We start from the raw sequence: 27,671 nt of genomic DNA, 5'->3' as shown, positions 1-27,671 counted from the left end.
TAACTGTTTAATTCAGTCTTTTCCAGAGGTGCCATAAGTGTTCTTGGTGATAATGTAAGATGATTTTAGGAATTCCACTGATAAATATTTTTGTGGAAATGGTTTTGTGTTCTTTTCAGATGTGTGTATAATCATGATATCAAACCCATGTGTTCACAGATGGTGTTGCTTAAGAAGTTTTTAAAAAATGAGTCAATTTAAAAACTTAAAGTAGATAGTAGTATGGGTAATAAAATATGGCAAATTGCTGATAGAAATACAAGAATTACTAAAGTCTGAGAAATACTTATTAAATTCACTTGAAATTTATTTTGCTGTCTAGAGTAGGGGAACACTCACCTGATTCCCCTCCAACTCACTTCCAGATTATTAATGAACTTCTTCATACCCTTTACTGAATTTCTCACTGATAATGATTTTTAAAAATCATACATCCGTTCTCATGTGCTGCGCTTTTGGGTGATCTTTTTTGTTCCATTAGCCTTTCATTAGTCTTGAGCTGTGACCACACTTTTAATCACTGTACTTGACTTAATATCTGGCCCACCAAATCTTCCCTTCCCCTGAGGAATGCTGATCTTGAGGACTGGGATTAAGATCGAAGCGTAAGAAAGGTTAGTGATGTGTGGACAGCAGCGTGCCTAGGAAAGCCCTTGGGGTCTGACCTGCATGGAATGTGGTTACAGGCCAGGGCCGGCCAGATACTCCCAGACCTTTGAATTAGAAGTGTGAGAGCTCCACCATCCCAAGGGGAAGTGAAGAGAGACGAAAAACAGATATTAGGCATTGATTTAAATATGAAGATGTATCTCTTGGTCACTACGCTGTACAGCTGAAATTGACACAACACTGTAAATCAACTATACTCTAATAAAAAATAAAATTAAATAAAAAAGATCCAATGATGTTCTGTGCAGTTAAAAACCAGAGGGAGCATGGTGAAATTTGAGGCCAGAAGGGAGACCTGGGATGAGGTGCTGAGTAAGTTCTAGCACTCTTCCTGTTGCTGGTCATCCTGCTGTGAGGCAGAATATTTTCTGTTGCCCAACAACATTGAAAAGACATTTCAATCTATCAGGAAAAGACACATATATATGTTTACACACACATGCACACACTATGTTCCCTATACACGTATGCAAATCCTAAAGAAAGCAAATAGAGGAGTTCCCGTTATGGTGCAGCAGAAACGAACTCAACTAGTATCCATGAGGATGCAGGTTTGATCCCTGGCCTCATTCAGTGGGTCAGAGATCTAGCGTTGCCATGAGCTACAGTGTAGGCTGGCAGCTGCAGCTCCTATTCAACCCCCAGCCTGGGAACTTCCGTATGCCAAGGGTGAAGCCCCCCAAAAAAATAAGTAAATAAAGGCAAAAAAAGAAAGCAGATAGAAAAATCCAGACTTAAAACCAATGAGGAGATAGGCATTAACTTCCCCCGAAGAGTTCTTATTACATCACAGGATTCTTTAAATATATAACTTTTGCAGTGATTTTAATTGTTTCTTGGGAATGTCCCAACACCTTGACTGAAAGGCTAGATGAAAATTTTAAAGATGAGAAAACTCTGAAGAAATATCTCCTCAAAATGTATATCCTATAAATCACTGGGGAAACAGTTACTTAATTTAATAAAAATGATTAGTCTCACATACATCTTTTAAACATACACACACAGGGCACAAAGTGAGCTAGGTAATAGGTACCAGGAGCAGATAATTCATCTATCCCCTGGCCCAGTATGATTAGCAAAGCAGGGTGAAACTTCATGGCCCAATAACCCCCATCTAGAATGGAATCTGACAGAACTGAATAGATGGTAGGGCCGGAAAGGGCCTTAGAATGAATGCTTTTACTCCAAAAACTTATCCTCCCGAGAAAGAAGCAAAGGCTCCCATGACTCACCCTTTTCCTGCTCCCCTACAAAGTGACACCACTTAACATTATCTTTCCTGCCACCAAAAAGCAAATCATTCTCATATTTGGTTGGAGATACTGACTGAGTCAGTCTTGTTGAACTTCTGATGTCTCAAGTTTGGAGAGGATATGAGGGATCACATTTTATCACAGGTGAGTGAAACAAGAGAAGACCAGGGGCAGATGCTGAGTCAGGCTAGGGTACATGCTGAGTCTTGCTAGAGCAGGTGCTGAGTCATGGTAACCCTTGCTGGCCTGTGGGATTAACCATAGGAGATTAATCCCAAAGGAGTATATCTCAAAACTCACATGAAATTCTCAAGTGGAAACCTTGGTGCAAATTGAAACAATGTTCAGGTGGAGGCAGGGGAGGATCTGGGAAGTCTACTGCCCTGGCTTGGGTTTGTGACTAGGCCAGGCTGTTGCCCATTCTGGAGAGGCTAGAGTGAGATCTCATCCGCCCTCTGTGGTCTCTAGGTGGGCTGGGGGACCTCCTGGCAATTGAAGAGGGCTTTGCAAAGAAGAGCTGGGTTTATAAATAATGCGTTTCCTTTGTCTTGCAGGAATTCTGGAGGCAGAGGTACAATCAGATCAGCTGTGAACAGCTTACATAGCAAATCTAATAGGTTTGTAAATTAGATTTTGTGTTCATTTGTTTTTGCTGTAAGGCAGCTATTAATCTGCTTCTCCTCTTTGCTGGATGGTGCCCTTCTTACTTAGCAAATAGATCTGTTTTGGTTCACTTTGGCTTTGCATTTCCCTAATCACTTTGGGGTGGGGGGGGAAATGGGGGGAGCTATTGATAAAAGAGTCCATGAAATGGCCCAAGGTCTAGAGGCTGCAGAGATGGAAAACTCAGATAGGTAAGAGTCACTTCCTTAAAAAGAGCCCACCTACTTGGAGGCACCTGAGCCACCAGTGGGCTTATTCATAACTTGCATTTTTGCTGAGTAATGGAGACTCAAGGGAATCAGGACTTTCACCCAATTTCATTGAGGTAGTTGGCTTGTCCAGGAAGTAAAGGTAAAAATTATGCATTCAGGAACTTTACTGAGACCTTTTAAAAATATTTAAGACAAAAAAAAAAAAAAAAAAAAAGGAGCTCGCGTCATGGCGCAATGGTCAAAAAATCCGACTAGGAACCATGAGGTTGCGGGTTCAATTCCTGGCCTTGCTCAGTGGGTTAATGATCCAGCGTTGCTGTGAGCTGTGGTGTAGGTCGCAAACGCGGCTCGGATCCTGCGTTGCTCTGGCTCTGGCATAGGCTGGTAGCTACAGTTCCAATTAGACTCCTAGCCTGGGAATCTCCATATGCTGCAGGAGCAGCCTAAGAAATGGCAAAAAGATAAATAAATAAATAAATATATATATTTAGGACATCAACTTGGAAACGCTAACCTTGATTACTGAAGGCACACTCCGTAAATTCTAAAAGTGTTTCCTCAAATGACAGTCCTTGGCCAGAGGACAGCTTGATTCAGGAGAGTGAGAGTTGCTTTGTAGAGCAACAGACCCAGGCTTGCCCTGGCTATGGTTGGACAGTACCTCAGTCTCCATCCTTCAGCAATGACAACTGCCCCAAAGCTCTGACCTACATGCAGTCTTTCAAGCCTAAGCTTAAGGAGTAGTAGAAGTGAGAAGAGAGTGTCAAGTTATTGACATAAAGGAAGGTCAGTATGCAAAATGAAGGTCTTGTTTTACTTTCTAAATATTCTGTTTTGGTCAATCTGGGAATGAGTGGTCCAGGTTTTTTGGGGTAAGGTCTGTTATTTGCCCTTCCATATTTTTTTTAGGTCTCTTACATCAAGTAGGTCTATTCCTTACCTGCCATGATTGGCTCAGGAAACTGTCCTGTCTGTCCTTGACATCATTGCTCCTAAACTCAAATGACCTCTTAGCCACCTTGGAGCTAAAAATGAGGTTAATGCCATGCCTGGTGAAATACAGATCCCACATGTATCTCTTCTACTGTGTGAAAATGCCCCATTTTGGAGGAAGAAGATCCTGTCCCTGGAGCAGTATATCCTATGCCCTGTGGTTACTTGGTGTAGGCAAGGGGGTGGGGACGGCTTCAGTCTTCTCAGGAGCCAGGCAAACCTGGAGTCAGTCCCAGCACTTGTTAGCTGGGCTGTGGCCAAGTAAATTCACCCATTCGAGCCTTGGTTTCCTTATTCAATTAGAATAATAATGCAACATCTTTTTCAAGGGATGTTTCTAAAAGCGCGACTACCGAATATAAGGCTCTAGCCTAGAGCTTGGTGTGCTAAAGGCACTCAACTGATGCTTATTACCATCACTGTGGATGGATCCATGGCATCAGAGGATGGACAGTGAGGTGGGCAAAGAAACTTAAGCCCAAAATGAGACTCTAGTGTCGTTGGGGTGGGCGGGGTGCTGGAGACAGGAGAACACATTCACTAACGAGAAACACTTCAACTCACCCATCGGCCGTGTTTGTGCAATACTGAGCAGGTAAAACCAGTGAACTGAGGTGGTCCTTAGGGTTATCTCATCTATCCCCTTGATTTTACAGATAAGGAGGCTGGGCCAGAGACCCAAAATGACTTTCCCAAGTCCCCCTTGTAGATAGTGGCAAAGCCAGAGTTAAAGTCCAATAAGACCTTGGCTGGGCGTGGAGGATCCATCCAAGTATTCACTAGGAAGTGAACAGAGATGGAATTTTACCATTATCCAAGCCGGTATTTCTCTTTCCCTTCGTAAACCTCCATACCCTTTACCCCAGAAAAGCCTGGAAACCCTCTCTGGAGGTTTCCAAGTGAGTCCTTTCTACAAACACCCATGGCAAAATACCTCTGGAGATCCTTCTTTCCTGTGAGAACCTGGGGTCACCCAATATGCCCAGCTTCTGAGGAGCATGGCCCTAACTGAATCTACCATAAGCCATAAGATATCAGGCCTCAGGTACCAATTACTGATGAGAACACCAGCGAGCTTCTGAGGGAGACAACTCTGCATCACAATCATTAAGGTATATCTCTCCCATGTACCTGTGGATGTAGGTGAAGCAATGAAGCTTGAGATCTTGGGGTGTGGCAACTAACTCTGGAATCCTGAGTGTCACTACTCCTGCCTGTCACCTACAGAGGAGTATTTGGAACCAAAGGGATGAAGCCACAACAAGAACTCCTGGAGCCTCACGAGATGGCAGCCAGGGGTAGAAGCAGGAGACATTAGCAGTCCTTCTAGAATTCTAGAACTTTAGAGCTGGATATTTCCCCTTCTATACCTTCTTTCTATAAATGGGGAAACTGAGGCTCAGAGACATAATGTGATTTGCCCACAGTCACACAGCTCATGAATCCTTCCTACGATGCCCTGTTCTTCCGTTCATGAAAACAGCAACAATTGCAAAGGAGTAGACCTTCTGTTGTCTTTTCTAGGCTCCCTTTAATTAAGCCTATGTGGTAGAGGAATACATCTGCCTTACTCAAAACTCTTGAATTTTCCATCCTCTGCAAAAGTTATGTATATTTTAATCCAAAATAAATGATATCATCCAGAAATATCGGGGGATGGAGGTGTGCAGGGAGAGTGTGCACCCCCAAATGAATTGCTTCTCTACCTACAAAAGCAAGATAGATCATTGGGTTTAAACCTCTTTAAAAGGATTTCATCTTTTTTAACTTGGCTGTTTCAAGATAAATGCAGAGGACATGAATGTTTGGTTTGAATTCTTCAAAGCTCCAGAATTTGGCATCACAAATCCACTTATCATTCTAACTGGGAGAATCTGCTGTCAGCACAGACAAAAGGACCTTGCGATGTGACCCACATGCATCTTTGTGCATCTGGCAGAGGCAGGCTGCCTCCTACACTGCCTTTAGAGATGTAATTGTAACCTAGTTTCTTAGAAACCTACTAGCATAGATTTCAGGCATCTGAATGCAAGCAGGTCCTATAATGCCTGGTATTCCTGAGTCAGGTGGAAAGATGATGTGCAGCCAGAGTTATGACTGGTCCTGGCATTCAGAGCCAGCATCTTGATCCATCCAGGATCCCCCAGGGTCAAATTCAAATTCAGCAAACACTTGTTTTTTGAGCACCTGCTGTGTTAGACCATTGGGGAATATTGAAATGAGGGAAGGAACAACCCCCGCCTCCCCCCTGGCTTACAGTCTAGTGGACAAGAGAAACAGAGAACTGGTAACTCTGAAACAAGGCGGATATTTGAAAGGATATCTCAGAGTTACAAACGAGGGATAATGGGATAAGGGGAGGAGGGAGAAGCCACAGGCTACATCCCATTATCCCAGTATGAGTTCTTGTTTTCTCTTTATTAAGTTTGTAAACCAATCTGTGATACTTGGTTGTTAATGCAACTGCTCTTTGGAGGTTCGCAAAAGCAGCTTGAAGAAGTATGACTATTTGGACAGTGACTGCTAGGCTTCACTGACAGGAAACGTTGGGGGTGGGGTGGGGAGAAAGATAGTTTATCATTCCCTTCCTGTCTCCCAGAATGTATGTAGGTTATACCTGAGGGAGAGAGTTTGTGCATTCTAGAAGATAAATAGACTCCCTTCCCTTCTTAGGTAATAACTGCAATTTTGCTCCTCCGAAGAAGTTTACATTCGGGCTCGTGCAAAAACAAAACTATTAGACTTGTCATTGGCTTGCTAACAGATCATGTCTCCCCTCTTCCTCTTTTTTTTTTCCTTCCAGAGCTGAAGTTGTAATAAATGGCTCCTCATTGCCAGCTGTTGTTGACAGAAGTAATGAAAGCATTAAGCACAATATCCAGCCAGCCTCGGCCAAATGGAGGCACAACCAGACACTCTCTCTGAGGATCAGGTAGTGGTAATTACCTCTAGGACAAGACACAGACTTGGCCTTCTTTGGCACGAGCCGGAAAATTGCCGTTCTCCATCATCTAAAGAAGTCAGGATAGAAATAAAATGTTTACCTCCTACTGAGGCAGGTTTCATCTGTAAGCAATCAGTTGGAAATAAAAACACAAGGCAAGCCTGGCATCCAGGCATGCGTGAGCAGCAATTTGGGCTGGGGAGGTGGTGGGAACTCTGGGCTGAGGTCCTAGATTTGGAAGGAATGAGGATCTCAGATCATCATAGAGGGCTTCTCCCCAAGGAACCCCAAAGCTGCAGTCCTTGCAGGGCATCCGTCCCCCCTTTTGACCACAATGCTTCTCCCATTTGTCTTTGGAGAGCTGCCCCTCCCACAGTCCGATGCCTTGAATAGCTAGCCCCTCCCTGATGACATGAAAATGAAAAGCCACAGCCAGTCATGGGGTGACCTAGGAGCTGATGGGACACCTGACCACAAAATAAGAAGTCTGTTTAGCCAGAGAACAACTCTTTTCCTGATCTTTGCAGAGGGGATGTTCCCAGAGCACTGCAGTCATTGTTGGATGGTGGGAACGGGGAACTGTAGAGAAGGGATTCCAACATCATCCCTTTGGCTACTTGGCTCTGAGAGAGCCGTGATTGACCCAGCAAAGACTGGTCAGTATAACCCAATCATTCACTTCTAGGCATTGTGCTGAGAGCCAGGGGGCACTGACGTGAATCAGATGTACTCTCAGGAGACGCAAATGTACCAAAGACAGAGCAGTGTGTGCTGTGTAATGTGTGCATTCGACAGTGTTGCCTTGTATAAACTGGTGGAAATAGCAAGATCATATTGAGGAGAGTACTTCATTTTATACAGAGACTAAGAGGGCTGGCCAGGAAAGACTTGCCCAGAGCAATGGGTTTTGTAGGATAATTAGGAGTTTGCCAGACATGCCAAGCTGCTGTCTGAAGTCTGGTGTTTGTGCTTCATGCTGCTGGAGCACTAGTCAGGGGGAGGGAATGGGGGTGATAAGGACCAGATGGGAAAGCCTTAACTATCACAACCCACCTTCCCAGTCCATCACCCCAGGGAGGAAGCTGAGAAGAGGGGACTGGGGCAGGGCAATCAACCTTGACCATAGCCACCAAAAGTGTCAGCACAGAGCAGGGAGCATGAGGAGCAGCATGAGATTGAAGCCCTGGCAACTGAGACACATCTGAAGGAGCTGATTCCTGTCACCACTATTCTGCCACCCCTTTTTCAGTGCCACTTCTGAGGTCCCCTGGGTGGGCTTGCCCACTTTTTCTTGCACCGCAACAGCCAGGGTTACTCACCCTTTCAGCACCCCTGCTTTGCACTAGTCCTGGGGCTGCCATCACAAATTTCCGCTAACTCGGTGACTTCAAACAAATGAAATATATTCTCTGGATTTCCCACTGTGGCTCAGAGGGTTAAGAACCCAATTAGTATCCGTGAGGATGTGGGTTTGATCCCTGGCATCCCTCAGTGGATTAAGGATCCAGCATTGCCGTGAGCTATGGTATAGGTCACAGACGTGGCTTGGATCTGGCGTTGCTGTGGCTGTGGTGTAGGCCAGCAGCTGCAGCTCTGATTTGACCCCTAGCTTGGGAACCTCTGTATGCCATGTGCATGGCCCTAGAAAAGACAAAAAAAAAAAAAAAAAAAGAAAAGAAAGAAAGAAAAACAAAAGAAATTTATTCTCCTATAGTTCTGGGGGCCAGAATTCTGGAAACTTCCTCTGAATGTTCTAGGGGAGAATCCTTCCCTGCCCTTCCAGCTTCTGCTGACTTCAGGTGTTCCCTGCATGTGGCCTCATCACTCAGCCTTGTATTCACTCAGCTTTCTCCACTGTGCCTGTGCACCCCTTCTCTTGTGTCTGATAAGGACACTTGTCCCTGGATTTAGAGCCCATCAGGGTAATCCAGGATGATTTCATGATCCTTAATTCAGTAATTCAATTATATTTGCAAAGATGCTGTTTCCAGTGAAAGCACCTCACAGGTCCCCAGGGTTAGGAGGTGGACATATATTTGGGGTGAGGCTACCGTTCACCCCATCGCACCACCTGTGAGTGAAATCCTCCTGCCACCACAAGCCCACTTCCAGTCTCCACTCGCCCTTTCTCCCAGCACTGAGTGGAGAAAAGGACACCCCACACCCACCCCCTGCCTTTCAGAGAAGACCAGACTGTGGCCTTTGTGGGGAGCCTGTAAACACACAGCCACCACGGCAGGAACAATGTGCCTTCACCCAGAGGGGGAAAGGATTTCCTTCATCTTCCTTCCATTAGTCTCACTGAAAGTATTAATAATAAAAGATTCTGTGAGAGATTTGGAATGATGTTTAATAATTGGTAGTAATTTCTCTTAATTAGTTAGAAATTAATTCCCTCACAGAGGAGTTTATCTCTGGGCTTTCTGGGGGCTCTCCTGCTTCTAAAAACTCTAGAGTAAGTAATTGCAAAGATTTCAGCAATTTCCCAACTCTATTAGTTTGTCAAGTTGCATTATCTTTGGTAAAGCCCAGTAAATAAAAACAATGCCTCTTGTTTTCCATCAAGAGATACATATTACTCATCAAGGGTGGTTTCCCCTTGCAGGATAGCAGGAGATCCAGGTCACTGATAAGGAAGGACCAGTGGGAGATGAGTGTCATGTTCTAACTGCCCCTCTAGACACTCACTAGAGGCTCTCATACCAGGACCCACCTTAGCGTCCCCTGTAGACCTTTTGAGAGCGTGCTGAGATCTGGGCCAACTCAGAATCAGGATATTTCAGAAGTCACCCTGGAGCTTCTGAATTCTTTATAGTTCCCCAAGTGATTAAGTGTGCATCCTGCCGGGACACCCACAGGTTATGACCATCTCAGATCCCACAGGTTCTCAGAGGTCAATATCATCATCTGCGCAATGGGGCAACCACTGTTGCCGAAAACTCAGCCTCTGTCTGCCATTGATGAATAGAAACACAAAGACAAGAGTTTTGGGTGAAGGAGAACACAATAGCTTTATTGCTTTGCCAGGCAAAGGGGACCACTGCAGGCTGCGCCCTCCTTGAGAGATTGGGAGGTGGCTTTATAGTTTGGGGAGTGGAAAATAGGGCCACAGATAAGGATCAGGGTGGAGGCAAACTTGCATTGCCTTTCAAAGCTGGTGTTTAGTGCTCCCAGGACTGTGTCTGGTGGTCCTCCTTCTTCCTGGAATGAAGACGGCTTGATCAAGTAGTTTTTCCATTTGTTGGGGATTTTAGTTCTGCAGAACCGCTCAAAGACATTGCTATGTATATTCCTTGAGAGGAACCAAGACCCTGCCCCAAGGCTGCACTTGACTGCTCCTCCCTGGTCTCTGCATCCCCTCCCTTCCCTGATTAGCAACTGCCCTTTGGAACTCAGGGAAGGTCATGGAGGCTGAGGCTTATTCCCTAAAAACAAGAAATAGGGGACACAGAAAGGCTTGGGTTCCCAGTTGCTCTACAGGGCCCTGCTCAGTTATACCACCTTGCAAATTCTCCCATTTGCAACATGTGTGAAGGTCCTGTCCCTGTGAAAGTCTCTGTGGGAAAGAACAGCATCATCATGTCTGTTCTAGATGGCAGTGCGCTCCCTGTGGGAAATGGTACCAGATTTCCTCCTCTCCATGACTTGAATCATTTCTAAAGATCTTTGGGGCGGTTTACACAGTTAAGTAAAATTTCCAGCTAGGATCCTCACATTCCTGGGTTTGAGTAAAGCTCCACTGTGCTTCTGAGAGGGTATTCTATTCCTTTTCTGACCAATCCCATCCCATCTATGTGCTTTGCTGGATGAATCTAGAACTTTCCCCCTAAATCCAAGTCACCCTAGAGCCTAGAGAGTGGTTTTTTTTTTTTTTTTTTTTTTTTTGTCTTTTTGCTATTTCTTTGGGCCGCTTCCGCGGCATATGGAGGTTCCCAGGCTAGGGGTCGAATCGGAGCTGTAGCTACTGTCCTACGCCAGAGCCACAGCAACGTGGGATCCGAGCCGCATCTGCAACCTACACCACAGCTCACAGCAACGCCGGATCATCAACCCACTGAGCAAGGGCAGGGACCGAACCCACAACCTCATGGTTCCTAGTCGGATTTGTTAACCACTGCGCCACGACGGGAACTCCGAAAGTGGTCTTTTGATCACCTTTGTTCTGACGCAACACAAAGGAACCCTGCCCTGAGGGACCAAAGATCAGTATTTACAAGCCCCAAACTAGATAGTAGTGAGGTGGGGTTGGGAAGCACAGGCCACAGAAACAGCCAGGGCTCAGGTGTCAGGCCATGTTCCCTGTCTCACAAAGGGAGATAGTCGACACACCTTAGTATCTATACCCCACTGACTCCCTGTGCCCAGCGAAGGCTTCCAAGGAAGAAAATAGGAATGAGGAACACAGGTCATCCCAGATTCCTCTTCCTAATTCAGGACTGCCTGTCAGATGGTGGCCCTGGATCCTGTTCAGAGATGACCACAGTTTGGGTTTGCCCAGGACACAGGGACACAGTTTGTCCCTGGGACATGGGGCTTTCAGTGCTAAAGGCATACTTTTCTAGGCAAACCAGGAGGGCTGGTCCCCCTTCCTTCTAGGGCCCTTTGTTTTGGGGGATTTTTGTCTTGGTTGGTTGTTTGTTTGGGTTTGGGTTTTGTTTGTTTGTTTTTTGCTTTTTAGGGCCGCACTTGTGGCATATGGAGGTTCCCAGGCTAGGCGTCAAATCGGAGTTGCAGCTACTGGCCTACACCACAACCACAGCAACGTGGGATCTGAGCTGTGTCTGTGACCTACACCACAGCTCATGGCAGCACCAGTTGCTTAAGGCACTGAGTGAGGCCAGTGATTGAACTGCATCCTTATGGATATTATTTGGGTTCCTAACCCACCGAGCTGCAATGGGAGCTCCCCAGGGCCCTTTGTGATGAGCTTACATTGTATCCAATGAAGTTGTTTCCCAGGGCAGTTATCCTGTCTCCTAGAAAGAGGTTGTGACCACAGAGACCTGATTGGCCTCTGGGCTGTTTTGACAATCCCTGTCTGGAACCCTTTCTCAGAGGGCATCTGACCTCTAGCTGCACCTGACCTCTAGCCCAGCAGAGTGATGGAGGAGAGGAAAAGCCAGATTGGCAAAGGGCTGCTGGCAACAGGAGACTTTTTCCTCATGTGTGTTTGGTTTTCGTAGGAAGCAAATCTTAAAGTTCTTGGATGCTGAAAAGGACATTTCTGTCCTCAAGGGGACCTTGAAACCCGGAGACATTATTCATTACATCTTCGACCGAGACAGCACGATGAACGTGTCCCAAAACCTCTACGAGCTCCTTCCCAGAACCTCTCCGCTGAAGAACAAGCACTTCGGGACTTGTGCCATCGTGGGCAACTCGGGGGTCTTGCTGAACAGCGGCTGTGGGGAGGAGATTGACACACACAGCTTTGTCATAAGGTAACTGCTGTGGGGGCTCTGGACCCAAAGCGACAGGCATATTTAAGTTGAGCATTGCCAGTTGTCCCAAGAGTTTGAAATAAGACAAGTTGGGTTAGTCCCCATTCTCAACCTTGATTGTGCATTAGAATAAAGGTAGCCTTTATCTAATTTTTTTTCTCTTTTTTTTTTTTTTCCATTGCCACATGTATGCCATATGGAATTTCCCAGGCTAGGGGTCGAATTGGAGCTGCTGCTGCTGGCCTACACCACAGCCACAGCAATGCCAGATCCAAGCCACATCTTCAACCTACACCACAGCTCATGGCAATGCCAGATCCTTAACCCACTGAGCAAGGCAGGGATTGAACACATATCCTCATGGATACCACTTAGGTTCTTTACTGCTGAGCCACAATGGACACTCCTTTTTTATTTAATTTAATTTATTTATTTACTTTTTGCTCCAGGTATCCTTTAAAAATCCCAATGTCCAGACCACATCCCAGAAAGATTAAATTCATCTGAGGGGTGGTAGTGCATGGCCCAGGGAGCCTGAGTGCTTCCGGTGTGCAGCCAAGATTGAAGGTCGCAGATCTAGAAGAGAGGCAGGCAAACTATGGCCCAGAGTCTGTATTTATCAATAAAGTTTTATTGGAACATAGCCACCTCCATTCATCCTCACATCCTCGGTGGCTGCTTTCTCACTGCAATGTAGAGTTGAGTTACTTGGTCAGAGGTGAAGAGTGATTGCAGAGGAAGCATGCAGCCCACAAGCCTAAAGCATTTATTATCTGGCCCTTTACAGAGAAAGCCTGCTGACTCTGCTGACTCCTGGATAGAAGCTAGTACAAAAGTTTGTTTTAAAAAAAAAAAAAAAATCTTGGGCTGATCCAAGTGGTTGATCCAAGTTTGTATAACTCTTTTAATTGTTCTGTAAGTGGCACTCGACTGGTACCTTTATTATCCTGTAGTCAAATCTGGGAAGTGAGAGGGCAACAGAGAAACTTGGACTTGTTCTTGACCATCATTGTCTCTGAATGTCACTGTGATCAGCGTCATTTTCCAGTCACCTGGGACACTTTTGGACACAGTTACCCACCACCCTGACACCTGACCCCCAATTCAGACAGACTCGGAAACAAGGCCTTGCTGTCCCCTGGTCAAAAGTAGGGCACCCCGAGCCTCGAGTTTCATCCCCAACAGCGCCCCAGCCGGGGCAGAACCACTTCTCAGGTTTCTCCTGGGGCTGTCTCTGTGCAGAGCCTTGTCCTCGGCTTTGGGAAGCGGCCTTATCACAGAGCTCCCTGGATCTCAGGATGTGGGAATAGACGGTGTGCTGATTCCCACGTCCACTGTGATGGAAGAGCCGCTGCAGTTTGGCAGCCACTCTTGATGTCATTTGTTGTCCTTTGCCAGGTCTGTGCTTGGCATTACCAGTGGCTTCGTTCCATTTCTCAAAGCCCTCTAGTCTAAAAATCTGGGGAGGATGGGGAAGATCAGGTTTGTCTAATTGGAAGCCAGAGAAGGGGTGAGGGTTGCTGGAAAGGAGTTAAAGGTGCAGTCAGAGGGCAAAACTGCCCCCCAGCAGGGGCTGATCACCTCCTGGAGAGCCAAGCGGCATTGAGGGCAGTTTCCTGACCTGTTCCCCATGGCGTACTTTCTATGCTCCACTCAGCCCTGCCCCAGAATTTCCAAAGGCCACGGCAGTTTCTAGCAAACGGTTTCTTTTTTTAGACACTTGCATGGCAAGATGAGCATTGCTATGTCCAGAGTCCAGCCTTGGCTCTGCTGCCCATTTGTCACATGACGTAGAGCGTGTCACTCCCTTTTCCGAGCCTTGGTTTCATCGGTGGTTGGTCTGGTCTCTGAGGTGCTTCCATTAGGCTCTAGTCCAGCACCTCCAAACTTTTTTTTCTTTTTTGGCTGCCCCACTACATATGGAGTTCCTGGGCCATGGATCAGATCCAAGCCATAGCTGCTACCTAAGCTGTAGCTGCAGCTGCAGCAACTCAGGCTCCTTAACCCACTGTGCCGGGCCAAGGATCAAACCTGCGTTCCAGTGCTCCCAAGACACCGCTGATCCTTTTGCACCACAGCAGGAACTCCCAGAACCTCCAAACTTTAATGAGCAAGATGCAGAGTCTTCAGATCTGGAGTGGGACCTGAGACTCTGCATTTCTTTCTTTTTTTTTTTAGAGCTGCACCTGCAGTGTATGGAGGTTCCCAGGCTAGGGGTCTGATCAGAGCTGTAGCCACCAGCCTACACCACAGCCGCAATAACACCAGATCCGAGCCACATCTACAATCTACAACATAGCTCACGGCAATGCTGGATCCTTAACCCAGTGAGTAAGGCCAAGGATAAAACCCACAACCTCAGTCAGATTCATTTCCACTGCGCCATGACAGGAACTCCAGACTCTTCATTTCTAATGCCTTTGCTGCTGATGAGTGGACTGCACTTTGGGAGGCATGGCCATAGTATGCTTTGCCTCTTCCAGGAGTCAAATCCACAGTGGTCCATACACATTTAGAAAAGAGGGACCTAAAATGCTATGGAGAGAGCCACTCTGAACAACGTGCAGTTGTCCTTTGACCTTTACCCTATGACTCTCACAGATCTGCATGTCTGTGGGGTAGACTTGTGTGGTCTTTTAGGATAAAAATCACAAGAAAATCATATGACACCCCACCCCCCCACCCCACCCCCGTGTAGAGAGGCCCATTTGACGCCAGGTTGCTGCACTGGCTTGTCTGCCCCCAGGACCACTCCTCTGGGTTCTTTCCACCTGGGAGGGGGTGGATCCTAGAGGTCAAAGACCTGCCCAAGCAGTAGATGGAGTGTGATGCCAGGGTACCACATGTGCCCAGGGCAAGGTGAGTGCTCATTTCCGCCCCTGCCTTTCCTTGGGGTATATGGACATTACTCCATGACTCCACACCACCTCTCCTGCCTCTCTGGGTGGTCCATGACCCTGTGCTCACACCAGCTGTGAGCATCACCCAAGCACAGGGGTGTCCATCTCTGGACTCCAGTCCAAGCCTGTTCCCAGCCCAGAAAAGGGGCTCCGTGTAGCTCTGCTGAAATAAAGGACACCGTGAAGTCCTAATGGGATGTTTTCGTCTCTATTCACCCAAGTCTTCAAGCAGTTGGCCTTACTCTGAGTTTATGGGAGGCATGTAGTCCCTCGCCCCCATCTCAGAACACTCTGCATGTGAGTTGCAGGAAGACACTGTGCAGACAGAATGCAATGAGCCCATAAAACATGGAGCTTCCTGGGGGAGCCCCAGGGGTGGGGGTGGGGGGTTCAAAGAGAAGCAGCCTGAAAGTTGATTGACCTTGGCGAAGGGAAGCGGTGAGGAGGAAGAAGGAAGCAGGGTGAGGAAAGGCATGGAATCAAGAAGGCTGATGTGTGTATCAGGGAGGCTGGTGCTAGACCGAGCATGAGTTCCACAAGGTGCCAGTGGGGACTGAGGCTGGACAGGAGGGCTGGTCCCCTCAGGGACCCCATGGTCCTGCAACACCAGGTTGGGGAAGGAGATTGCCACATGCAGGGTCATAGGTGTGCAGAGTAAATTCCCAGATGTATGGGGGTCAAAAGTTCATTGTTTGCTCACAGTTATATACACACATACAACTTCAGTAGGGAGAAACCTGTGAACAAATGCCCTTTCACAGATAAATCATCATCGTTATTATCATCGTCACTCAACCTTTACTAGGCACTTAGCGTGTGCCAGGCAATCCTACACACTTCATGTTCATTAACTTATTTAGTTTTCACAACAGTCCTTTCAGGAATGTTTCATCCCATCTCGGCTCAAGGAAGCTGAGGTACAGAGAGTCAAAGGTCAGTGTCAGACTGTGGGCCCAGGCGTCTGACTCTGAGCCCCCACTAACAGCCTCTCCCACCTGCAGATTCCTTCTCTCTGTGAACCCATGCATGTGCCTGCTGGGAGGGACAGCCTCCGTTCCAGCCCAGAGCCATGTTCATCCACATGATGCAGCCCACCCAGAATCTGTGCTGGAGGCCTAGCCTACTGCTGGAAGAGTGAGCTTAGATCAGGCTTACACCCTCCTGACCCCACACCCTCATGAAGAAATTCACGCCCAGTGAGGAAGGGGGTGTCTAGAGCATCCATTCAAGGCAGAGGGCTCCTCCTCACTCAAGAAGTAGCCCTGGGAGTTCCCATTGTGGCTCAATGGAAATGAACCTACTAATATGCATGAGGACGCAGGTTCGATCCCTAGCTTCGCTCAGTGGGTCGGGGATCTGGCATTGCCATGAGCTGTGGTGTAGGTCACAGATGCAGCTCAGATCTGGCCTTGATGTAGCTGCAGCATAGGCCAGCAGCTGTAGCTCCAACTCAACCTCCAGGCTGGGAACCTCCATATGCCACAGGAGCGGCCCTAAAAAAGCAAAAATAAATAAATAAAAGAAATATCCCTGAATATGATCCTGGGAAGCCTGGCCTTCATAGCACCCCTGCCGGAAACACCTCCCATGCACTGGGCCCCATGTTAAATGAGGGCAGGGCCCACCTCCTGGGAGCTCACAGCCCTGGGTTCCTCAGAGCCCACAGTCCCCTACTGTGGATGACACCCCAACTGACCAGATTGTCATCATGCATGGATGTCCTGTTTCCCAACCACCCTGAAGTTGGCTGGGGGAAGCTCCATATCTGCTTCCATCTTAGCCTCTCTCACAGCTCCACTGGCTCAAGGTGGACTCCACAGGTCTGAATGGCATCGGGTCCACCTCTCTCTGCTCTCAGGACCTGGAGGCTGGCCTCTGCCCAGAGCCCCAGGAAAGCCTTGGAAGTCTGGCTAAGACAACAGGAGAAATGGAGACCTGGGTGGCCCCCAGCTGGCAGAAATGACATCAGTGACGCTTCGTTCCTCTGGGGTCATGGGGGCCCCTGCAGCCATCCCAAGGCAGTTCAACCTCTTAATGTTTAGGCACAATCAGAGATAGCAAAGCCATGGGTAGGAATGGAGAGAGTGGATATTTCAAGGGGGCCAGACTGACATAGCAAACAGGTTTTCAAATCAGACACCCAGGTTCCCTCACTAGCTCTGTCAAGTGAGTGAGTTTCCCCGCACACTCTGGCTCTTGGTTGCCTCGCCCATAAAGTGAGGGTGATTAAAACTGGTTCACAATAAGATGAGCTGACCTGTCAATGGACCAGCCCAGGGACTGGCATACACAGGGCCTTGATGATATTAGTTTTCTTTCTGATTATCCTGCTTTTCTCCCCAATTGTTGAAGGAGGAAGGGTCTTGCTTGAAAAGAAGGATGAGTGGTGATTTTCCAGATTTCACTATTTGGTGATGCTGTGTGGTTTTGGTCTAAATGTCTCCAGTCTTTGTTCTATGACCACTTATCCTAATTTCTCAGACTTATTTCCATTGGTTGAAGGGCTTCTCCACCATTAAATCCTCCATGCCAGGCAGCAGCAGCCAGTCCTCCCTAGATGTGGTCCCAGTGTCACGGGCTTTCAGCATGGGCAGGAATCCCAGGTGTACACACCCAGGCTAGATCCTTGGAGGTGGAAGTTTCCCCACAAGGGAGACATCTATTGAGATAATAGAGGCTGCCCACCCAGCAAGAGTTGGCCCTCCCATACCCAATGCCATCCATCCCAGTACCTACTACAACTTCATCCTATTTCTGTTGCCTAAAATGCAAATTTTCCTGTGTTACTCTTCCCCTGTGGCCCTCGGAACCAAGTTCCTGACATATGGATCCTTTGATATCTCACCCTGCTTGCCTCTCCAACCTCATCTCCTCCATACAATACACTCCAGTGGGACCAAATCACCTGCCTCCCCCTAAATACCCATGCTGATTCATTTCTCTATATCTTTGCAATACATTTCTTTGGTGTAAAATATTTCCTAAGCTGCCTGGTTATAGGGCTTAACTGAAGAACTTGTGAAAATACATATCAATTCCACAGCTTACCTGCTGAATCTGGATCTCCATGTGAGGGACCTGGGGGTTCTGTGTTTTTAAATATGGCCTATTCTGGCAAGCTGGAGAAACACCCCGTCCTAATGTACCTTATCCACAAATGGCTCTACTCAGCCATCCTTCTAGACTTCCTGCAATGGTCACCCCTCCTGAAGACCACCTGTTGCTCCTCCTTCCTGCATTAATGATGATAACAGTGAACATGTATTGAGCTCTCACTGTGGTCCAGCAGCGTTCTAAGTACTAGGTGTCTAGGGACTGTTTCAATCCCTGGGAGGGGGTGCAGTTGTCATCTCCTTTGTAGCTAAGAAACTTGTGGGTGTTCCTGAGTCATGAGGAAGCTCTCAGAAAGCATAGAGAGGTTGAGCAGATTACCTAGAATCACACAGGCAGAAAGTACCAGAGCTGAATTCTGAGCCCAGGAGTGTGACTTCAGAGCCCTCACTCAGTCACCTGATATGACCAGATCACACCTGCCTATAGCATGGTCATCTTGTGAGCTGAGGGCTGGCTGACTTGCTTCCCTTCTCATCTACTAGATCCTGAGCTCTGGAAGGCAGGCCTTTTACAACCCCAGGGTCAAGCAAGTTTCTATGTATGTGCAAGAACCTAGTAAATATATATCAGGAGAAGGACCAGGGATAATAGATGGGGCCGCAAGTGCATGCAGATGCCCTGGGTCTTTGGGGATGAGAAGAAAGTGAGGAGAGATAAAGGATGGATAAAGTTAAGTACAAGAAGTGGTGTCTCAGCTTTCCTCAGTGGACCTTGCTGCCGTTTTCTCTGGCAGGTGCAACTTGGCCCCTGTGCAGGAGTATGCCCGGGATGTGGGGATCAAGACAGACCTGGTGACCATGAACCCCTCCGTCATCCAGCGGGCCTTTGAGGACTTGGTCAACGCCACGTGGCGGGAGAAGCTGCTGCAACGGCTGCACAGTCTCAACGGCAGCATCCTGTGGATCCCTGCCTTCATGGCCAGAGGCGGCAAGGAGCGGGTTGAGTGGGTCAATGAGCTCATCCTGAAGCACCACGTCAACGTGCGTACTGCATACCCCTCTCTGCGCCTCCTGCACGCCGTCCGAGGGTGAGCGGCCATGGGGTTCGGGAGGTGCTTGGTGGGCAATATTTCTTTTCCAGATGCATTTCCTGCCTAGCTGTACTACTCACACATTGTATGACCTCTGCAAGTCACCTGGCCTTTCTGAGCCTCCCTGGGAGGGGATGGGGTTAGCCAATGGGTTGCATATGGCATGCCAGTTTTGACCAGTTTGTCAAAAAGAGAGCTGCCCAGAGAGCTGCGTGGAAAATGATCCTCCAACTACTGCTGTGTGGAGAAGAAACCATAAGGGGAAGGGAATGGAAACAGGCATATTTGTTGAGAAGCTGTTGCAATAGTCCATGTTGGGAATTGTTGTGATTTAAACTGGGAAGGCGGTAGTGAATATGCATTAGTTTGGGCAGATTTGCCATAAAATTTGGAGTAGGGGGAGCATGATTTGCTGATAGATTCTATTTAAGAATCTCAAGGGGCAAGAAAAAGAGAGAAATCCGGGATGACTGTCAGGATTAGAGTTGGAGCAGATGTGTGAACAGTGGTGCCATTTTCTGTGATGAGAGCCTCTGGGGGAGCCCGTGAGTGTTTGAGCGTGTCAAGGAAGAGAGCTCTTTCTTGGGCATATTAAGTCTGAGATGCCTGTTACAAATACACCCCCCAACACTCCTGACTCCCAGCTTGAGGTCAGGTCCTGCATCCAGCCATGTGGTCATTCATAGTCCTGCTCTGGTGACATAAGAGGGCCCATTGTCCAAACTCCCACTGACCCAAGGACATTGAAATGCTCTTCACTGGGGCCCTAAGCTAACTCAATGTGACTCTGTGAAGCCTCTGAACTCAGAAATGATTTTGCTGTCCTCATAAAGATGACTCCCCCCTCCAAGGCACCCAAGCCTATGACTAGCACTGGTCTCATTAGGGTGGGTATTAATACTGAAACCCATTGCCCCAAGAAAGACCTAGAGAGACATTCGATGAGAAGCAGCCACATTCATGGCTGATGGAGCAGCGTGACTCCTGTATGGACTAAGGCTCACTGAGGCCACATCCCTTATCCTGGAGGTTAAACCATCAGACTTTCCTTCAACATCCACTTCACCCCCTCACAAAGCGGGTCTGCTGCAGCAACACCCCACCCATGTCATGGATTTAGGCTCATGTCATTAACGTTGTTTCTTCCTGGAAACAGGAAAGTCTTTACATGGTTTGATGGTCAGAAGACAAGAGGGAAGGAGATGAACTTCCTTTTGGTAAAGAGAGAAAAATTCCCTTTGCTGGGGAGTGAGCAACCACCTGGAAGAAACTATGCAGCCAGAGCTATTTCCAGCTATAATTGACTCACTTTCACCTGTCAAAATAGCATTAAGCACCAGTAATAAGCCCTTTAAACAAACAGGCTGTTAATCCTAAGATTGCAACATCTTCCTTTGCAAGAACTTCCTGGAGGAAATACTGCAGGAGAGATGGATAGAGAAGGGCTTCTCTTTTTAGCAAGAGGAAGAGGTGGGGGATGAGGGTCTCAGGAGCCTTGGAATGTATTTCTGCCAATGGCCCTCTCCCTCTGTGGGGACACTGGGCCTTGTAGGGTATGGATACAGTAGGCATCACTGAAAAGGTGGGCCGTGTCTGTAGTGAGAGGAAGGGCTTAACTCTGTCTTGGTGGGAAACTACCTGCAGGAGAAAGAATGAGCTTGTGAGGGATGCAGAACAAAGGCAGCTGAGAAAAGACCAATGGGTTATGGAGAAGAAAGCTAGCCAAGAGGCATTCTGGCCCAGTCTCAGAAACATGACCTTTAGAGGTAGGGACACCTGAGTTCACATCCCAGCTCCATCACTCACTTGGTTGTGTAACAACTTTGACCAGGTGGCTTGTGTCCCAAGCCCTACTTTATATATACACTGGGGAACTCTACCCACAACAGAATGTGTGTCCTGCGCCAACACAGGGGAGACACACAATCAGTCATAGCTACTACAATCATAGTAGCTGCCATCAACCACCGGCTAAGGAATTAGACTTGTCCTGTAGACTCAGGAGGTAGAAGCATGTACCAGAGGGTGGAACCACAGGGAGGAAAGTACACTTAGACTCCATGTAATAAAGGATTCATGTAAGTAATTTACTTGCCAAGAGTTCTTCACCTCAAATTTCCAATATAGGCTGTAGTTTGCAAAATAATCTTGTTGCCTTATTAAAAATCTATGGACCAATAAAACCTTCTGTTTATGGGGTGGGGTGGAATAAACACTTTTTTACTGCGGTAGATATATACCCCATAAAATTTACCATTTTAGCCATTTTTTTATTAGATTGGCTTTACAATGCTGTATCAGCTTCAGGTGTACAGCAAGGTGATTCAGTTATACACATACATATATTTATTCTTTGTCAGATTATTTTCCTATATAGACCATTTTAACCATTTTTAATGGTATAATCCAATAGTGTTAAGTATATTCACGTTGTTGTGAAATAGAACTTTTTCATCTTGCAAATCTAAAACTCTATACTCATTACACACAGCAGGCCCTCTTTTTTTCCATGTATCCAGCCCCTGGTGACCACCATTCTACTTCTGTTTTTATGAATGTGGCTACTTTAGATGCCTCATACGAGAATAGCGTTTACCTCTCTGTGACTGGCTTATTTCACTTAATGTAATGTTCTCGAGGTCATCCATGTTGTAGCATGTGTCAGAATTTTCTTCCTTTTGAAGGCTGAATAACATTCCATTGTATGTATATGCCATGTTTTATTTATCCACTCATCCATCAATGGATGTTTGTATTACTTTCATCTCTTGACTATTGTGAATAGTGCTTCTATGGACATGGGTATGCAGATATCTCTTTGAGATGCTGCTTTCAATTCTTTTGGATATACACTGAGAAGTGGAATTGTTGGATCATATGGTAGCTCTATTCTGAATTTTTTAAGGAACCCTCATACTGTTTTCCATAGTGGCAGCGCCATTTTACAATCTGCCAACAGTGTAGGAGGTTTCAATTTCTCCACATTCATACCAACCCTTGTTATTCAATTTCTCCATGTTCTTGCCAACACTTATTATTTTGGTTTTTTGATAGTATCCCATTTTAACCATTTTAAAGGGCACAATTCATTAGAAGAAATTCACTCTTAGAGGGAAATATAGGGGAATATTTTTATGACTTTGAGTTTTGCAATGACTTCTGAAGTAAGACAACAAAACACAGGCAACAACAACAAAATAGATAAAATGAACTTCATTATGCTTGAAGAACAATATATCAAGAAAGTTTTTTTAAAAACAGGCATAGAATATGAGAAAATATTTGCAAATCATATACCCAATAAGGGATTAATATCTGGAATAGAGAATTCCTACAACTCAACAACAAGAAAAAAATCAACCCAATTCAACAATGAGCAAAGGACTTAGAATAGACATTTCTTCAAAAAATATATACAGGTGGCCAATGCACACAAAAAGATGTTTAACATGAGTAGTTACTAAGGAAATATAGACCAAAACCATGAATTACCACTTCACATCCACAAGAATGGCTATTATCCAAAAAAGTAGAAAATAGCAAGTATAGGAAATTGGAATCTTTGTGCTTGATGATGGAAATGTCAACTGGGAATCAACTTTGAGCACCCTCATGTCTTTGTTTTACAAATGAGGAACTTGATGCCCAGACAAGTTGGGTGATTTGTATGCAGTCACCCAGCCAATAAGAGTCACAACCATGAAATGAACCACATCATCTCACTCTAATGCAATGCACCAAATGCAATAGACATTCACAGCCACCCAGTTCTGGACTGGGGGCCCCTAGGAGCTCAGTGGGCTGGGAGCTGCCATACTGTAGATGAGGTGTCAGGAGATAATAGTTAGCAGTGTATCAAGACTCCATGTGGGGAGTTTCTTTCACGGTGCAGTGGAAACAAATCTGACTAGTATCCATGAGATGCAGGTTCAATCCCTGGCCTCACTCAGTGGGTCGGGGAGCCGACGTTGCCATGAGCTGTGATGTAGTTCGCAGAAATGGCTCAGATCCAGCGGTGCTGTGGCTGTGGTGTAGGTCAACAGCTGTAGCTCCAATTCGACCCCTAGCCTGGGAACCTCCATATGCTGTAAGTGTGGCCCTAAAAAAAAGACTCCATGTGTACAGCATTGCTATCCTGAGCACAGGGCACCTTCTCCACCAGACAGAACAAGCAGGAAGGTCAGCACACCTTGGAACAACCTTGGAAGATGGACACAATTTTCATCCCCATTTTACTCATAAGGAAGCAGGCTCAGAAGAGAATTACCCAAGATCACATTGCTGAGGGGGAGGGGGATTAGAATCCGCATGTACAGGCTTCAAAGGTTTCTGCTCTTCCTACTGCCACCCCCTCTTCCCATATCCTAGACAGATAGACTGACCACTCTCTGTTGACCACTGATGCCCCAAAGTCATTACTAATTAAATCAATATTGCCTTTATGGAGATCTCTAAGAACATGCCACCAACCTCCTGTCCTGCCAAATGTCCAGCTCATGTATACCAATGACTTCAATGAGGCCATCATTTGTCTGTTTAACATATTCACATGTGATGTAACTTTGAGGGAATTCCCAATATTTGGGCCTCAGAGTTGAGTCTAAATTTCTCTTGTCAGACTGAAACAATGAAGAAAAAGTTATAATACAGAAAAATGCCAGATGCTATACTTGACTTCTAAACAATTGTACAGGTATAGAGGAATGGATTGTACCAACCATAAGCAGATATGTGATTGCTCAAAGGGATAAGGTGACTTTCAATCACAGCTATGGACTGAGAAAGTCTTTGGGAGTCAGGGAGGTCAGTAATGGCCCTGATCAAATCCCACTTGGAGATCCACATTCAGTTTTGGCTACCAGGCTGGAGAGGGACCACAGGGGCAAAGCAATTCAAAGTTGAAAGGATTTGCAAGAGAATTCTCTAAGGAGCATGAGAGAAATCTTTCTTCATTCAGCAAAATGCACAAGTACCTGGAGGGTTCCAGGCCTTATGCTGAAGGGATCACAGATTTGGACTGTGAGGCTCCAGGTGTAGAACTAGCCTTGGAAGAGGATCTACAGTGAGTCAGGTTTTATCTGAACACTGGGAAGAACATTTCACACTCATAAAGATCATCTGAAATGAGCATGGTTGCCTCTTAGGAATTAATGAATTCTGTATACTTGGAGATGTTCAGGCAACAGCAGATGCCTCTTCCTGGGCAATGGAGAGGGAAATTCTTCTTATACAGACAGCTGGTGTGTTCATTTGCTAGGGCTTCTGTGATCAAGTGCCACAGGCCAGTATTTCCCTACAGTTTTGGAGGCTAGAAGTCCTTCTGGGATCCCTTAGAGAACCTCTCCAGGCCCCCTCTTTGGCTTGTGGTTGGCCATCTGCATCTTTCTCCCTGTATGCCTGCCTGTCTCCAGATTTCCTGTTTATACAGACATCAATTATATTGAATTAGGACCCACTCTAATACCTCATTTTAACCTGATTACCTCTGTAAAGACCCTCTTTTGCAAATAACATCACACTCTGAAGTACTGGGAGTTGTGACTTCAACAGAATGAATTTGAGAGGATGTAATTCAACCTGTTATGGCTCAGCCTAAATGAACCCAACTAGTATCCCTGAGGACGTGGGTTCAATCCCTGGCGTCACTCAGTGGGTTAAGGATCTGGCATTGCCGTGAGCTGTGGTGTATGTGGCAGACGTGGCTCGGATCTTGCATTACTGTGACTGTGGTGTAGGCCAGCAACTACAGCTCCGATTCCACCCCTAGCCTGGGAACTTCCATATGCTGCACCTGCAGCCCTAAAAAAAGGCTAAAAAAGAAAAAACAGTTGGGCTAATGGCCACCTTTCCCACACAGAGAGCCTTCGATTTACCACACCTGTGCGGGAAGATGCCCCACCCACCATGTGCTCTCCAGATTCCTGCCCATGTGAGGCAGTTACTAGACCTGGACATTGCAGGGGAGGGGGCAGTGTGGGTCAGAGACCCTTAGCAGAAGGCCTCCCCTTAGACCCTCACCACCTCTGTTCCAACCTGGCTTCCAGGAGCTTCTGGCTTTGCCAGCCTGCATGTTGGCACAGTGCCCTGACTAGCTGTTGGTAGGTGACGTGGGCAATGGGGAGGAAGGACACCCAAGCAAATGAATACGGCTGAGGGAAGCAGGAAGCTCTGGTGAGTGGCGCTAATTCAGTTACAAGAGTGGGGAAGGCTGTGACCCACAGAGACCACAGCCCCTGGGCAAGAAAGCAGCCCCCTGCCTGGCCCATTTAGCCGCCCAGCCCACAGGCCTCGTGCAGAGGAGGCCTGTGAGCTGGTGCTGGTTTAGGCATTGGGGGTGCTGAGCCTAGGCCCTCGGAAAGCACTGATCCAGGGCGCCCCTGCTAGGCCTTGCTGCCTGTCGGCCAGGGGAGCGGAACCTGAGGTCAGAGGGCAGGTCCAGGGTGTGAGAGGAAGCATGGGGCAGCACGTCAGGGGAGGGACCAGCACAGCTGCCCCCCTCCAGATATGCCTGTCACAATCCACAGAGTGTGTCACCAGGGCCAGTCACAGGAGCTGAGCCCCAGTCTCCCCCCATGGGCACAGAGTGTAGAAATGCATCCCATGGTGGTGCTACCTAAAAAAAAATGAGGGCAGTCTGGGGTATTAAGGCACAGATGCTATTTGGTCATTTTTAGTGAATTGTCTCTCCATTTTTTTCAATAACAATGCACATAGTCAAAAGAAAAATCCAAATAATGTAAAAGGATTTCAAGCTGGAGTTCCCATCGTGGCGCAGTGGAAACGAATCTGACTAGTATCCATGAGGTTGCAGGTTCGATCCCTGGCCTCGCTCAATGGGTTAAGGATCTGGCGTTGCCATAAGCTGTGGTGTGGGTCAAAGACGAGGCTTGGATCCTGCATTGCTGTGGCTGTGACATAGGCTGGCAGCTACAGCTCCTATTTGACCCCTACCCTAGGAACTTGCATATGTCATGGGTGCGGCCCTAAAAAAAAAAGGATTTCAAGCGAGAAGCAAGCCCTCCTCCACAGAGACAGCCTGTTAAACTGATTTTCTGTGTGTATCCTTTCAGAAATATCCACTTTCACACCTAAGGGAGCGTGTTTGAAGTACTGCACCTCGCTGAATTCTGGAAATTATTCCATATCGACATGCACCACCTCATTCTCCTTCACAGCTGCCTAACATTCCTCAATGTCTGGACCATGATTTATGTAAGCAGAAGCCATCACGGTGGGCATCATAGGCTTTTCCAATCTTCTGCCAGTGCAATCAGTGTTATGGTGATCATCCTGTACTGGCATCTGCACACATACATACATCTGTACGCTTGCTTTTTAGATGTGCCATTGTAAAAAGTGACACAGAGATACGCTATATGTGTTGTTAGCTTTCATAGAGATTGCTAAATTGCCCAATACAGAGGTACCGATTTACACTCCCACCTGTGATTATTGGAAATGCCTGTTTTCCCATAACCTTGCCAATATGGTATATTATCAATATCTCTTATCTTTGCCAATCTGGTGAAAAATGGCATCTGGTTTTCTGTGAAATTGGAGTTCTTTAATTATGAATGAGATTTTTTTTTTTTCCTGTTTGGAGTGGCATCATTTTAGATTCCAGAATCCAGCCAGAAGGTTTAACCCTCTAAGAAATAGTCTTGCAGGGTCCCTGCAGGGCCTCTCAGGACAGAAGCAATGCCTGTGCTTGAGCGGCAGTCTCTTGACTTCCTGAGGGGCCCACCGGTAGTGGGAGGACCCCCTCAAGTAACCAGCATCATGGTTTTTCCTCCTTTCTTTTGGTAACATATTGCCTGGGATGCTGTTAGGCTGCCTTTCATGTGCAGATGCCTAGAAAGCTTTAGAGCAAGGCCAGGCTCTTTCTCCTCTCCTGCCCATGCCCCTGGAGGGAGCCTCTACTTGCTCATCTTTGCTCATTAGTTTGTTAAAGACTTGTGAAGCTATGCTTGGATCTGGGGTTGTATGGGAGCAGGAAATCAATCCACTTGCTCATCGATGTTTAAACTGTAGGGGAAAGAAGGGAGTTCCTGTTGTGGCTCAGTGGTAACAGGCCTGACTAGTATCCATGAGGATGCAGGTTCAATCCCTGGCCCCCTGCTCAGTGGGTTAAGGATTTGGTGTTGCTCGAGCAATGGTGTAGGTCGCAGACACAGCTCAGATCCTGTATTGCTATGGCTGTGGTGTAGACCGGCAGCTGTAGCTCCGATTCGACCCCTGTCCTGGTAACTTCCATATGCTACAGATGCAGCCCTAAAAAGCAAAAAAAAAAAAAAAAAAAAAAAAAAAGCAGGGGAAGAGAAAGAAGAGTAAACAAGTCATTATAGCATAGTGTGACAAGTGCTATGATAGGACAAGGACACCATACAAGACACAAAACCATCTGGGCAGGCCCAGGAAGGCTTCCTGAAGGGAGTGGCATTGAAGCTGA

The 27,671-nt window shown here is 46.8% G+C and overlaps 1 protein-coding gene across 4 annotated transcripts in view; it reads left to right on the top strand.

Moving 5' to 3' along the window:
• Positions 1-27,671, top strand: part of ST8SIA2 (ST8 alpha-N-acetyl-neuraminide alpha-2,8-sialyltransferase 2) — a 68,862-nt gene that overhangs the window by 30,117 nt on the left and 11,074 nt on the right. For 2 of the 4 annotated variants that reach the window (XR_014809031.1, XR_014809032.1), the window contains exons 2-6: positions 2,480-2,542; positions 6,597-6,725; positions 11,921-12,178; positions 18,926-19,219; positions 26,293-26,434. Coding sequence is in view for 2 of the 4 variants with exons in the window: in NM_001315676.1 (NP_001302605.1) it covers positions 2,480-2,542; positions 6,597-6,725; positions 11,921-12,178; positions 18,926-19,219 (744 nt within the window). In the remaining 2 variants the exon portion in view is untranslated. 4 annotated transcript variants of the gene reach the window in all.

The sequence above is a fragment of the Sus scrofa genome, chromosome 7 (genome assembly GCF_054392235.1).
Source record: "Sus scrofa isolate SSC_HxYL_T2T_F1_AM1 chromosome 7, Sscrofa_HxYL_maternal_Yorkshire_Landrace_v2.0, whole genome shotgun sequence".
Classification (NCBI taxonomy): domain Eukaryota; kingdom Metazoa; phylum Chordata; class Mammalia; order Artiodactyla; family Suidae; genus Sus; species Sus scrofa.
The sequence above is the reverse complement of the archived record's forward strand: the minus strand, read 5'-3'. Positions and strand labels throughout refer to the sequence as shown.